Source organism: Camelina sativa, chromosome 4, assembly GCF_000633955.1.
Source record: "Camelina sativa cultivar DH55 chromosome 4, Cs, whole genome shotgun sequence".
Taxonomy (NCBI): Eukaryota; Viridiplantae; Streptophyta; class Magnoliopsida; order Brassicales; family Brassicaceae; genus Camelina; species Camelina sativa.
The window spans coordinates 10,474,317-10,490,369 of record NC_025688.1 but is presented as its reverse complement, the minus strand read 5'-3'; the positions used below and the strand labels follow the sequence as shown (position 1 = coordinate 10,490,369).

General features: G+C 37.5%; 1 protein-coding gene across 1 annotated transcript; it reads right to left on the bottom strand.

Annotated features, from left to right (window-relative positions):
* Positions 13,314–14,995, bottom strand: LOC104780213 (RING-box protein 1a). The gene is made up of 5 exons (XM_010504715.2): positions 14,714–14,995; positions 14,578–14,628; positions 14,436–14,495; positions 13,644–13,715; positions 13,314–13,546 (listed from the first exon to the last, which is right to left on the bottom strand). Exons 1-5 carry the CDS (start codon positions 14,838–14,840, stop codon positions 13,509–13,511), a joined length of 348 nt encoding a protein of 115 aa, XP_010503017.1. The 5' UTR covers positions 14,841–14,995; the 3' UTR covers positions 13,314–13,508.

Below are 16,053 nucleotides of genomic sequence, written 5' to 3'. Positions count from 1 at the left end.
AAGGACTCTCATCAAAGGAATCTTCTTCTTTCGAAGTTCCTTGATTCCTGAGGCTGAAGATCCTCAGGAATCTTAGCCAAAAACTGATAATTCTCACGGAGGCACTTCCGCAACATAGACACATGGAAAACCATATGGAATGCTCGCATAACCTCAGGTAACTCTAGTCTATATGCCACTGGTCCAACCCGCTCAATCACTCTGAATGGACCCATATACCTCAGACTCAACTTAGTCTCAATCAATGACATGAATGGACACACACCTCCTCAACAAATCCTCCAACGTCTGGATCATCCTCTCTGATTGTTCATCTGTCTAGGGATGATAAGTTGTACTCATATGCACCTTATTGCCCATCTCTGCCTGAAATGCCCTCCAGAAGACTAAAGTGAACTTGGAATCCCTATCAGATACAATGCTCGCTAGCACCCCATGCAACCTGACTATCTCCTTCACATACTTCTTAGCCAAGACCGCTTCTCCATCAGTCTTCTTCATAGCTAGAAAATGTGCCGACTTAGTCAACCGGTCCACAATGACCCAAATAGCATCAAACGTCCTGGACACTGGTGAACCAACCACGAAGTCCATAGTAATCATATCCCACTTCCACTCTGGAATGGGAAGACTCTTCAGCAATCCACCTGGTACCCGATGCTCAGTCTTCACTAGCTAACACACATCACACCTCGCGACCAAGCTAGCCACATCCTTCTTCATCCCGACCCAATGATAGTACCTCTTGAGGTCACGATACATTTTAGTCGCTCTTGGATGAATAGAGAATGCTCGCATGAGGCTCTCTCAGGATCTCCTGCCTCAAATACCCATCCTTAGGCACACAAATAGTACCATTAGTTGAGACCTGATACTTAGAATCAACAGCCTTCGAGGCATTCACCAGCCCCAAATCATTCTCCTGAGCCAAACGCACTATGCTCAGCGAATTAGCTCTATCAGCTGCAACCAAGCCCAATCGCTCCTGAGAAACCGCACACAATCTCAAAGCACTGATCTCTCCTACCAGAGAATCCATATCCTGCTCCTGAGCGGAAGCTGCCCTCTTCCGACTCAGAGCATCTGCAACCAGGTTAGCCTTACCAGAGTGATAAGCTATCTCCTGATCATAATCCGCCACCAGCTCTATCCACCGCCTCTGCCTCAAGTTCAGCTCGGGCTGAGTGAATATATACTTTAGGCCTTATGATCTATAAACACCTGTACCTTTGCACCATAAAGATAAGATCTCCAAATCTTCAAGGCAAAAACTATAGCACCCATCTCCAAGTCATGAGTAGGATAATTGTCCTCATGCTTCTGCAACTGCCGTGAAGCATAGGCAATCACCTTCCCATGCTGCATCAACACACACCCCAAACATACTCTAGATGCATCTGTATACACCACATAGGGTTTTCTCTGCTCAGGCAAAGCCAATACTGAAGCAGTAGTCAACATCTCCTTCAGGCTTGCAAAGTCCTCCTCGCACTCCTGTGACCACACAAAAGGAACATACTTCCCTGTCAACTTAGTCATAGGGCGTGCTCTGCTTGCAAAACTCTGCCCAAACCTCCTGTAATAACCTGCCAACCCAAGGAAACTCCTGATCTCTGTGGAATTATGTGGTATAGTCTAATCCCTGATAGCCTGAATCATTTTCCGATCAACAGAAACCCCATCTGCAGAAACTATGTTACCTAGAAAACCCATCTCACGCTGCCAGAAACTGCACTTGCTCAACTTGGCAAACAACTTCTGCTCCCGCAGCTTCTCCAGAACTGCCCTCAAATGCACTGCATGCTCCTCGGGACTCTTGGAATAAACTAGGATGTCGTCGATGAAGATGATGACAAACACATCCAGAAACTCCTGAAACACGCTGTTCATCAACCTCATAAACGATGCTGGCGCATTTTTCAACCCAACGACATCGCCACGAACTCATAAACCCATACCTCGTCCTTCTACTTGACGAACAACACTGACGCTCCCCACGGTGAAGTGATAAGACGTAAGAATCCCCTATTTTCTTCCTCAGCTCTACTAGACTAATAATCAAGTATGCTGACATCAACTCACCACCACCCGGTTTTCAACACCTCTTGTCCATCCAAGAACCTCTAGTAACTTGACTGTTAGGAAAACTTCCACACGATAGCTTATTACAAAATTAGCTTTCCGCTTAGCAATTCTCCACAGCAAATCATCAATACGAGCGTAATAAAACAAACAAGTACCATACGTTCACATATTCTGATTCACCGCATCAAATGCTTTGCAAGCCACCAACTCAAAGCACTTGCCTTGTTTCTCTCAACAAACTTACCGCTCTGGTCATAGAAACCTGACCCATTGGTCAACACATCCAAAACTTGAGATTAAACCACTGTTAATCTCTCGAGGTCTACATTCAATCGTTATGTTTATACTCACATCCTAGGTATTGCCTGCTCCCAACTCCTCAGCCCTTATGTCGCAACCTTCGAGCCATATTGATCTCACTCTCAGACCAGCGTCTTCGAGTTATACCGTATCACTCTTGGACAACAATCCTTAAGATCTTGGTATCAGGGGAACTACTCATCCCCTCAGAGGAACATCATCCCCTCTGCCACTCTTGGAGCCCCCAGCCCCTCGAGCTATTAATATTCAGGAGAACCACCATCCCCTCAGGAGCAACAATCCTTAACGACTATAAACATCTCCCGACCAAAAGTACCTCCTGTGGTCCGAGTATAACATTGCAATGTTACACCTGCCCACTCAACTTCTCATATCAATCTGGATTACCCACCAAACAGAGAAGTATCTAATCCAACTGCATATGACCACCTATCTGCCCCTCTAGGCTCAATACCTCTCGAGAAGAATCTCGTACCGGTCAACTACACTGCTCCATCCTCCTAACAAAAGATGGATAGTCCTCCACATCCGCAGCCCTCGGCTGCACCCCGTCACATTCGGTACAACTGGAGCCTGCACTGGTACCCCTCTCGGTAACTTCTCCCACAACACGCAACCAGATCCGCCAAGCGATCATCTCGACGCTGGGCTCCACGTGCTGCAACCCCACACTTGGGTTCCCAGCACCCCCGGTACACTCACCGGCTAACCCCCTCTGGTCTCTCCTGATACGCTTGCGATCCTACGGTGTACCTCCTCGTGGAACTCTGGACCACACATTCGTTGGCCTCGAAAACCCGCTCGACCACGACAATGCCCACGTCCACGACCAACAACTCAAACACCTTTAACAACTGCACTTCCAAGAACAGAGGCTAACAAGCAATCTTAACATAACACAAAACCACAAAAACATAAACTCACTGTGTAATCACACTGTAGGCTCGAAGAGGATGTTCTAGGACTCCATGCCACACAAAATTGACTAACTCACATAATCAATCAAAGCATGCAATCCAAACATCAACACTAGAAACCTAGTGAACCCAAACCTAGAACCTTAAGGGCTCTGATAGCAAACTGAAACGATCGACCCCTTTTTTTTAAATAAATAATAATAATAATAATAATAATAATAATAAATAAACTACATCTAGTTGTCCCATACCCACTAGCCACCTAACCACAATCACAACCAACAGTGGAAATATAACCAATACCAATATCTAATAAATATCCAATAGTAAACCAATATAATAACATAAACAGTATCCAAATACCAAGCAACAAAAAGCACAAAACCAGCAACATAGCCATGTTTCTAATGACTCAACTCTAGCAACCTAGCAATGCCAGACAACTCCAATCGAGTCCATAGAACATCCTCCTCTTCAATGCCTTGATTCCACGATCACACTTTGCCTTTACCTACACCACAAACACAAATTGAGATGCATGAGTATTTGATACACACAAGCAACTGTAATCCCAATGTCCAAACAATCAACACAAACAAACATACAAACCACGAAAACAAACATCATCTCACTGGAAGGGAGGTGTCGACCGGCACTACCCCACAGTGTCGATCGATGACGCTTCACTGGTGTCAATCGACACTTCCTTTGCAACTGAGATCCGCACGAAGCCGAGAGTCGAATCTCGCTCCCAAAATTCCCCCAAATCGTCCAATACTCAAAACCCAAGCCAAATATGTCCTTAGGAACTTGTAGCAATCAATCCCAGCAAAGAAACACACAAAAACAGCAACAAACAAGCAAGAACAAGGAATCACAAGCTTAGATTAGCCATGGTCATGCACTCACCTCTTTGCAGAAAGATTCTGACAAACAATGACGAATCCCACACTCCCAGTAAGCCTCTCACGCGTTCGTAGCCTTGGATCCTCCCACAGCAAGATCTCACCCAGAAAGCCTTGAAATCTCACAAAAACTCACAAAACTCAAGAACACACTTTTCTCTTCTTTTTTCTCTCTGTTTCAGCGGCGAGACAACAACAAAACAGGACCTAGGTCGTTTCCTCACTTTAATACCTCGGTTCAACGGTTTTTAATAAACCAAACCGGTCCAAATCGATAATTAAATCAAAATGGTCGAACCAGAGAATATTGGTGTCGATCGACACCCTTCCCCAAAACGCACAGTTTTGGTTTGCGGGCGTTATAATGGGGAGATTATAAAAAAAAAACCCTAAATCAAAAAAGGGAAAAAATAATCATTATAATAAAATGTATTTCTCCATCGATTTTGATTTGGGTTTTTTTTTATCTCCATCCCATGAGAGTTTTTTTCACACTCCCCTCTCAAGCCTCTCTCTTTTTAATCAGCGCAACAGATCATTTCATTGACAGTAGCAACACCCGACACAGTGTTGGGGGAGGAGGCGTTTCAAGAGAACCATCGACGTATCCGGTGAGATCGTATCCGTCGAGAAGGGCAAGAACTTGACGAGTCCACATCAAAAATTTGTGTGATTAAGCTTTGTCGCATTCATCATGTTCACGTTAAGAACACTTTGTGAATCCGTGACATCGATTGTTTCACCAGAAGAAGTCGACATGGTGAACAGAAAGAAGAAAAGATGATGATGGCAGTGTAAAAAAAAAATTAGGTTAAGCTTTAGGTATTGAAGGCTCTCATACCCATGTAGAGAAGGAACAAGGAAGCTTAATGATAATGTTACATCTATAAAATTAAATGGGGAGCACACTTAGGGATAAAGAAACACAAAAAACATGACATATATTCATGTTGCTAAACAGACCAACTTGCCTATATAATTAAAAAAAAAAAAACTTCCCTAAAACAATACTAACAGTTATTAAAGAAATAAATGATTAACTCTTTTCATAATTATACATTTTTTTCAAAACACAATTACAAATTAAAACATGACAGTAAATCTCATTTAAAATGATAACTTAAATTGATGAGAGATGCTAATTAGTTGAAATTAATTAAATATTTAGTAAAATATAAAACATAAATTTCAAATATATATAGTTTATACAAAAACGACATCACTATAATTATATTAAAACATTTATCATTAATTTTGTTATCTTTCTAATATATAAAATAAAAAGATTAATGAGAACAAAAAATATGGAAAGCTTCCCATATCTTTATCAATTTGAATTACCTAAAAACAGAGAAATCTGATAATATTAGTGTAATTTAATCATTAATTACAGAAATTATGTATATCTATAAATAATTCTTTTTGAATTTGGAAACAAACAGTAAATAGATTTTGACAAACAATTAAGATTTTGACAAACAATAAATAGATTTTGACAAACAATAAATAGATTTTGACAAACAATTATGAATGGTGATATCAAATATTTTGTTAAGATTTTTTTGTTAAAATTGTTGGACACACTTCTTCTCCTTATAAATAAAGGCAAATATATGTCAATACTTTTAATTTAACGATCGTAACGAACTCTCTTCCTCTCTATTATCATTTTTTTTTCATCATACATTATGCTAATATAATTTTAGAGACTGATATGATTTATTCTTGTGATTTTTAGGGTTTTACGAAGCACTCCCTACGACGTTTGCCTTGGAGTTTGGCTTTATAATTATCCAAAGAGACTTTGTGTTGGCAATGGCAGGTTGTTGATCGGCTTGGATTGTAAGTTATTCATAGTCATTTTACTAATGGTTTCAATGAGACTTTGATTATCCAAGGAGACTTTGTGTTGGCAGTTGCAGGTTGTTGATTGGGTTGGATTGCAAGTTATTCATAGTCATTTTACTAATGGTTTCAATGAGTTTTCTACTAGATTTGGAAACTTATGTCGTTGATAATTCTTAGGTCATGACTCATGACTATCCTCTTTGCTACTCTCAGATGGACTGTTCTAAATCCGGTATAAGTTTTTTTTATCTGTGTCACCTCTATTTCTCTTAATGTTCAGTCAAATGGATCCATCATGTTTGTTAATTATTTTTGGGCTTTGGTGATTGTACAGTGGTTATAAAGGATTATGGTAATAATCCTACATAAACTTTTGATGTGAACATAAGGACAATTTACGTCTAATGTTGTTGTTGTTGCAGGTTGATATATTTGGGGGCTTGTGGGGTTTCAACATATTTTTATGTGTATAAATGATTTTTTTGTAGGATAACAAGCTCTCTTTTTTTACTTTAATTTCTTTAGGGTAGGAAGAAAAATTAACTTCTTTTTCTTATTTTCAGTATTCTAATGTTATATATATATATATATATATATGTATTTGTGATAAATACTTTCACAAAACTTTCGATGTTGGTTTATGTTTGGTAAGTTTTTTGTTTGAAAGTTTCATACACAAAATAAAATTTGTATGATTCTTATATATCATTTAATCATATTGCACAAAGATCAATTTGATGTTTAACTAAATCAACACCAAACAATCAGAAAGTTTCATTTAAAATAATTAATTACAAAGTTATATTATAATGTTATAAGTAGATTAGTATATGCAATTCCAGATAATATTATTCTCTTCTGTTTTTTATTTTAATATTTTTATTTTTATACACTTGCAGGAAATTCAAGAGAATCAAAAAAATACAAATGTAACCCTAGCTACATCTGATACTATTTAAATATTATTTTTAATTTAAATGTATAAGTAGATTTGAGGGGAGGAAAACTGCATAAGTACTAAGTAGATCAAATAAAAATATTACTCATTTATTGGTGTAATTAATCATATCTGTTTTTATAGAGATATATGTAATTTTGCAACACGTCAGAACATGTAAACAATATACCATGCTTGGTATTATTACATATTTACATATCTAAACTCTAAATCCCAAATAATTTTAGTTTTACTAATACATAATTAATTAAAAAATCTAGTGTATAGGGAAGATGGGATATGAGACAAGAACAAGAAACAAAAAAAATAAACAATTATATATAAACTAAAAACATTATATAAACAATTTTTCATAGAAAAAAGAACAAGAAATAAATATATCAAGATGGGATTATAAAATTAAGATAGTTAAATTAAATTTCTTGTGAACCCAAAATTTATAGTGAAACGGTTATTATTTCAAACGTTTAGAAATTTGATGAAGGTAAACCAATATAAGTTTATGTTATAAATTGTAACGCCCCAACCGCCACCTTTCAGTAGGCCCCATGTACAATCCTAGTCTATGGGCCCAACTTCCTTGATGAGCCTCACGTCCTCTCACTAGGCCCGTGAGCCCATCCATATCCGACGGTCGGTTTACTACGTGTGGGAGGCTTTGAAGACTTGTTACAATCCCTACAAATCACCACATGATCTTTCCCTGTGTTTTGTCCTCACTCGCACAGTTCCGACAGTCATTTCCCGGAAGGTCACCCATCCTAGGACTACTTCAGTTCACGCACGCTTAACTCTAAAGTTCTCTGAGGACCCTTGACCGAAAAGATAAGTGCAGTTGGTGATATAGGTGGCTAAATCAATTCTTCTAAACCTCTCTGCAAGTCTCTGAAACCAGAGTGTCATAATTCACCCCCACTAACAGATCGCAATGTACTCGTTGTGCACCAATATCGTCACCCTCGACGGTGTGAGCCCACTCGACTCCACACTCATCTGGATTCGGCTCTGATACCACTTTTAAAGCCCCAACCGCCATCTCTCAGTGGGTCCCATGTCTAATTCCAGTCCATGGGTCCAACTTCCTTAATGAGCCTCACGTCCTCTCACTAGGCCGGTGAGCCCATCCATATCCGACGGTCGGTTTGCTACGCTTGGGAGGCTTTAAAGACTTTTTACTGTCCCTACAAATAATCACATGATCTTTCCCTGTGTTTTGTCTTCACTCGCACAGTTCCGACAGTCACTTCCCGGAAGGTCACCGATCCTAGGACTACTCCAGCTCAAGCCTGCTTAATTCTGGAGTTCTCTCAGGACCCTTGACCGAAAAGATAAGTGCACTTCGGTGATATAGGAGGCCAAATCAATTTTTTTAAACCTCTCAGCAAGTTTTTGAAACCGGGGTGTCATATAAATGCTATACCAGATAATTATATTTACAAATAAAATGTTATGTGGATGCGAATCTTTTACCTACTACCTTATTTGTTGAACTATTTTTTTTTATTGTTTTTTTTTGTTTTTTTTTTGTTGAACTAAAATATACAATCTCAAATTGATTAAATATTATAAAAACTACGGTTATAAGATAAAAACAGGACATACCGTATATGGGATGGGACGGGTTCCCGAAACAGACATAACACTATTTTTCTCTTATTATTTTTAATGTACTTAAATTTAATCAACTTCTTTTCTAAACCAAACTGAAAATAAATTTTTACAAAGTTGGATTATGAATGTCAATAACATTTTTAACATTCATAATTACAAATGTAACTCTGCATAGTCCAAACCTAATTGCAAACTTAGTTCTTTTAAAATTAATCCCGTACGTATGTGCAGGTCCAATCCCCAGTATAAGTATTATATTAGATACACAATACAAGAGGAACTAGGTCTATCATATTTACTAATATAGCCAATACATATATATATCCTATAACTTAAACTATATCTTATTTTCCTTTGTTCATATATACTATGTATTATTAAGTTTCATTCTACCCATCACGAAACAAAGTGAGTTGTTCTAGACTCTGTGGATCGGGGGCAACATTGAGTAATACCTCCTTCTAGAGAGCAGTTGCTCCTAATGGAAAATCGAACTACCATGCCTTCAGACACAAGGAAAAAAATGTGATATTCGAAATTTAAGAATGCTAGATATTTATCGAAATTTTCAAAAATGAGTTTATTTTGCATAATTGGAAATATAAATGTTTTCCCCAATATATATTGGTATTTTATCGACATCACTAACTGGTTTCCTAATGTATATTGGTATTCAATATATTGTACGTAGAATAACTTAAATATCAATTTTTTTTTTAAAAAAGGAAGAATGAAATGTGTTTCAACAATGAGTTGTCTGGCGACTTACCAATAAAAAATATGAAAATGGTTTTGTACTAACAATCTAGTGATAATGATGAAATGCAGAATGTAAAACTACTAAATCACTTCACCCTTTAAACTTAAACTATGTTTCTTCTTAAGCTTGAATCTTGGTCTTGCCTTCTTCAAAAACCTCTTGTTGAGTTGCACTTGAAGATCCTTCAATAGATCAGTCAACTCTTGAACTGAACCCTTGAGCTTTTCAACTGATTCCTCATGATATGAAACCTTGGCTTTTGGAGTTTCTACTTCAATTTAGACCTCATGATCTCTCTTGTCTTTAAGAACAAAAGGTTGACCTCTAATGGGCAAGTTGGTTGGGTTATTGATATCAAATTTCATGGTCAAACCCTCAGCTATATTCATGGTTATCAGCCCCTCCTTAACATCAATTACAGCTCCAGCAGTAGGTAGGAATGGTCTCCCTAGAATGATGGGGTCTTCTAGCTCCTTATCCATATCTATAACCACAAAATCAGTAGGAAGTCTGGCCTTGCCTAACTTGACTGGAAAGCTTTCCAATTTACCAACCACATCCCTATTTGATCCATCAACTAGACTTATGTAGAGGTTGCTAGACTTGAATTCAGTATGCCGAAGCTTTTGTGCTATAGAGTAAGGCATCACACTGATAGATGCTCCCAGATCACACAAACATTTGTTGAAGTATAGATAGCTAAAGGAGCAAGGCAGATTGAATGAACCTGGGTATTCAAGTTTAGTAGGGATGATAGCTCCATCAATCTCCTGAAGATCCTTCTTGTCCTGATTCTGAGATTTCTGCTTTGACATCTCAAGTAGAATATCTTGGTAGAGAGGATATGAAGCATACTGTTCCAAAGCAGGTCCTCTCTCTTCTTCTTTGTATTCAATGACAACCTCTTGTTTCAAAGCCATCACTTCCCTCTTTTCAATTATTTCCCTGAGTTTCTTCATTAGGTACTCGGTCGTATGTGTGGTCGAGCACCTGGTCGAGTGGTTTTCCTGCTTCAGTCTGCACTGAAAAACCATTAATCTGAGCTTGAACATGTAACAACTCCTCCCCAGCTTGAACTTCACTGTCCTTAGTGACAGCTTCATCATAGAGATGAATAGCTTTAGCAGTAAACTCCCTTGGGTTTTGAATAGCTTTTCCAGGAAGTTGATTAGGCTTTGGAGCTGATGTAGAGGCAATGTTACTCTCCATGTACTTGAACTTAGAATTCAAGCTCTCAAACTTAATGTTCAGGTCATTATAAGAAGAATCCAGCCTCTGGTTTATCTCAGCAAACTTTTTTGCTGTCTCAAGCTGCCCATTTGCTTGTCCAAGTAGCAATCGTTGCATCATAGTTCGTAAGTCTGGTTCCTGGGCTTGGTTGGTCTGAAGCCCGGGTGGGGGACACATTGGAGCTTGGTAACCTTGTTGTTGCTGCTTGGGGACATAATTGTTATGTTGTTGGAGCTGTTGAGGTGGGTAGACTTGGTCTTGTGGGTTTGCCACATTTGTACTCCTATAAGACAGATTGTTGGGCTTGAACTAGTTGTAAGGCTTGAAACCACCTTGGTTCTGCACATAACACAGCTCAGCTAGCTCATTCTCCCCATCTTGAATTTTTGTATCCTTCTCATCAAGAAAGTGAATGTTTTTTTGTTGACTAAGCAGAATCTTGTTTAACTTGTCATTAACAATCTTCAAGTCTTTCTTATACTTCTCATCTGGTGCAGAATCAACAAACCTTACTGTCCTATCATAGTCCTCATTGTAGTTCCCATCAGACTGGACTAAGTTCTCCACTAGCTCCCAGCCTTCATCTACATGCTTGTTGAGGAAGTTTCCATTTGATGCAGTGTCCAGCAACATTCTGATCTTTGGTAGAGCTCCTCTGTATAGTGTGCTAGGGAGTGACTCATTACTAAACCCATGGTGTGGACACTGAGTTTGATAACCCTTGAACCTTTCTCAAGCTTCACAAAATCTCTCATTGTTCTTCTGTGCAAAGCCTGAAATCTCATTCCTCAATCTAGCTGTTCTTGCATTAGAGAAGAATTTGGCCAAGAATGCTTTCTTGCATCCATCCCATGTGGTTATGGCTCATGTTGGTAGTGTTTTCTCCCATAAGTGAGCCTTGTCCCCTAGTGAAAATGGGAACAATTTGAGCTTGAAGCTGTCTTCACTCACACCATTGATCTTTGTGAGGCCACAAAGCCTGTCAAATTCATCAAGGTGATCTAAAGGATCTTGCATTGGCAGACCATGGAATTTGTTGGACTAGATCATAGTGATTAGCCCACTTTTGATTTCAAAATTATTGTTGGCAATTGCAGGAGGTACTATGCCAGTTCTTTGTGTATGAGTATTTGGGGCATCTCCTGTACAATCTGTCTTGCTCTTTGCATTGGTGGATCCATCAGCAACTGTTGTTCCTGTTCCTGAAGGATTCTGGTTTTATGTTGCCTCAAGTCTCTTGGTAGGCGGTTGATATGATCAAGGTATCTCTAGAGATTCTGGTTTCCCTTGGATATAGTTTGCATCAACTGACTCGATCACTAGCTCGAACTGACACACGGTCGATCACAAGCTCGAATTGAAGATCGACTGAGTCTGGGTTGGTGGCTCGATCATTCACTCGATCGTGCAGACGATCGAGTACTAGGTCGAATTGGTACCTGAGACTCAAAACAACCAAGCAGATGAAGAAGCTAATCAGTAGTGATAAAGTGAACAATAGAACTTAATCTTAAACTTGAGTAAATCCTGAATGTTACAAACAATTACTCAAATGGCAACGGCGCCAAATTGAAACTTTTTATTTTGTGTGTGGAATGAATGTGAGGATGACACTTATGCAATGAATGTATGCAAACTTGCAGACAAAGACATAAGTATGGATGATGATGAATGATCAAATGGAGTGTAAGAGGTTTCAATTACTCTTATGTTGTTGTAATATAAGAGATGTCAATCCATAATGACTAAGATGCAAGAAATCATGATATGAACACTTATCTAAGTTAAGCCAAATATGAAAATGGTTTTGTACTAACAACCTAGTGATAATGATGAAATGCAGAATGTAAAACTACTAGGATAAGAAACTAAATGCAAAGTGAACAGTGTAAATAAAACAGAAGTGATCCTAACAAGAGCAAGAACTATACTAATGCAGGACAGTAAATGCAACATGATTAAACAAGGGTGAATGCAATGATACAAGAATGAAACTAGAAGGATGCAAATTACTGGGCTTACAAAGCCTCAAAATGGATCAAAAATATCCACTGTATCGGTCGGTTTTTAGGTAAAAGTCGTGGATCCTCACCGGGCAAACGGATAAACACGCGGATCCTATCTCTTCCGGATCGGGTAATCAATTTCCTCCTATATTTTTACCAAATTATCCCTTCCAATTTTAATAAACCCTCTTCTTTATGCTTAATTGAAGGGCATTCTCGGAAATTTTGTGCAATTTTCGAATTGGTACTTCTCTTTTATATATAAAGATTGTATAGTATACAATAAATCTCCAACCTTCGTGGCTACAAAAACATCAATTTATAGATTTGAGTTTGGCCAAAAAACGAAAAAGCATTTGGTCCTAAGCCCAACTCACTGGCCCAATAACAACGAAATTGTTTCAATATCAAATGTTTTTACCTCCTCAAGAAATCTACCTATATGCGCACTTGCTAACTTGTTAAAAACTAATTTCTATTTTCAAAAGAACTACTCTACTAGCTAAGATTTCCATACAACCAAAAGTTTAACCATTTCTATATAACTTTCAAAGTTTTTTTTTTTTTTTTGCTAAACTTGTAAATAGACTGTCAAAGTTGATAAGCTTAGTCAATCTAGATTTGCATGTAGCATTAGAAGAGTATCACAAAAGTGTCTGTCGCCAAGAAGAATGAGGTTAATGCATTTAATAATTGAAACTTATTTTGGGTTGGTGATGGTCTTATAACAACAAAGGTTTCATTAAGCACACATTTGTTTAATTTGCGTCAAAGACATACCAACAGATTCAGAAGAAATTTAAGAGAACTGCAAGTCTTAGAATTATATGCGGTAACTAAAGAAACCCAATGACGCGAGCTGTAGGTTTAATGACCATATTTCTGGAACTCCCACTCGCTATTATCTGTTAAAAAAACCGAGCAAAAAGAAAAAACAAAACAATGAGAAGGGAAACCCGACGAGTAAGAAGAGCTTGTAGATTAGAAAAAAGAAAAACATACCCAGTGGACACACTTGACGGGTCTTGAGCCATCTGCTGATACAGTGGAAGTGAAAGGCATGGTTGCAAACCCCTACAAGTAAAAAAATGGCAAGTTTGTTTACCAATCCATGATACTAAACATTAAAAAAGCTAGTTCTACTATAAAGATGTGATAAACAAACTATTAGTCTCAGTTTCAGGCATGCAATGGAGAAACATATACGGCTATGAACCCAGAGCATTCAAAAATGTTCTTGTCGGCTAAATCTTTCCTTTGCAGGCCTAAAATAAGAACTAATTTTGCACAACCAAACAATCTCACAATCACCCACAAAGCAAGACCAAAAAAAGAGAGCAGTACTAGTATCTTATAAGCACCAACTCATGAGGGAGGCAACAACAACAGCATAGAGTTCCTTAGTTTTTAAGTAACTACATATCATACAATAACATTATAAAAACAAAAGGTAAGGAACACATGTATTCCATAGGATAGTGAAACAACTATTAATTCAAAACATTCAACAATCAGATTAAACAAAACAGAGAATGAGAGAACAAGCATATATGAAAAACTAAAGAAGCAAACAAGCTAACCTAAGTCTAGCCAGAAAATTTTTTTTGCCTCTCTTCTAGACTACTAGTCACTGTTATCAACAAACCTATTCAAGTATACAACTACTTACATCCAGACTCAACACAAAGATACAGAGTTGGATATAACTTTGGTTTCACTAGATGCAAAACTACAACCAAAAAAATCTTGATTGAAACAAAGTCAGAATATAACTATACAATAACTGAAACTTACCCCAAGCAACAGTACATTCTTCGCTGGTAGCACTAGCCTGATTAGCTTGACATTCAATACCTAAAACCCACAACAAAAACCACTTAAGCATCAAGATGATTCACAAAACCCCCAAAGTAATCTATAAATCTGAAAAGCTTACAGAGATCCATGATGTGATTCCTACAGATAGCGCAGTTATCAACAACGATATCTGCGAAAATCAAACAAAGAGCGAATAAAAAAAAACGAAAGTAGAAAAGCGATGAGAAGAATTAGGGTTTTGTTGATTGATATACCCCAAGCCCAAAGAGAGACGGCGCTCCACTTCTTAATTTCAAAGCGTTTTGATTTCTTTGAAGGAACGGTGCTGCTGGATGCTTCGCCAGCGGGGATCATAGGAACGTCGGAGTCGAGGGAAGCCATTGATCTCTCCTGTCTCTCTCTTTCTCTTTCTTTGATCGGGAATTGAGAGATTTAGTAGAGAAACCCTAGAATTCTGAATATTTGAGAATCAGAATCGAGAGAAGGATTTATATGTTTTCAATTCCGATTACTGTTGGAAAAAGGGTGAAATAGTCCCAATTTTTTCTATTTCTTTTTGGGTTTATGGGCCAATTTGATACAATCTTTCAAACTTAATTATTTTGTAACAAATTAGCAAAAGTATAACATTTGTTACAAAGTGGTAAGTTTATTGGTTACCCAAAAAAAATTATTGAGAAAATCGTATTTTATTTCAACTTATTTAAAATAAATAAAGAAATTGTTAAAAAAGCTTTTTGAAATACTTCTTTTTAAAAAGGATAATTGATAATAATAACATCATTTTTAGTTTCTTTTCCAAATTTAGCATACTCTTTTTAATATGACAAAATAGTATAAAATTTATATTTAAATATAATAAAAAGGATTAAGAAACAAAGATATTGGAATTTTTTTCTGGCGACAGAGAAACAGAGAAATTGGAATCTGGTCAATCAAATCGAATCTTGCAAGTTTTGGGGCAACAAAAATTAGAGCCCAACAAGTGTTTCCAATATAAAATTTTTTTTTCTCAAATCCCAAACATTTTTCACACCACCTTCACCTTTTCGTAATCACCTCTTCTTCCCTCACCTCATCCCAAGAAATCTGATATGGTGGTAGTTAGCATATGATCGCCGTTTTACCGGTTTTTGTCGTTGTTGGCATATTGTTGTCTCGCATCGTCCCGGCTGTCTACCCATCTTCTCAATTTCGCCAACAGATATGATACAAGCAACTAGACACGCTTCGTCTCGTCGTGGTTAGAAATAAAAGGTAGCCACCATTATCTCAATATATTTCATTTTGCGGTTCTTTTTCGCTGTGTTTATGTGTCTTTAATTTTGAATTTTCTTAAAACCTATATCAATTGCATAAGAAATTAAATAGATTCTTGTGGATTCTTCTAAAAATTAAGTAAATTTATACTATTCTCCTTCTATTGTAGAAATTGTGTTATTTTGTGAGTGATTATGTGTGTGATTTCTATAAATTGATAGGATTGTGTGTTTGATTTTAAATTCCTTAAATCCACAAAAACCTAAACCAATTGGGTTTCGTTCTGTTCGTGAAACAATGAGGATAATAGAGTTGAGTTTTATTTAGTTGTCAC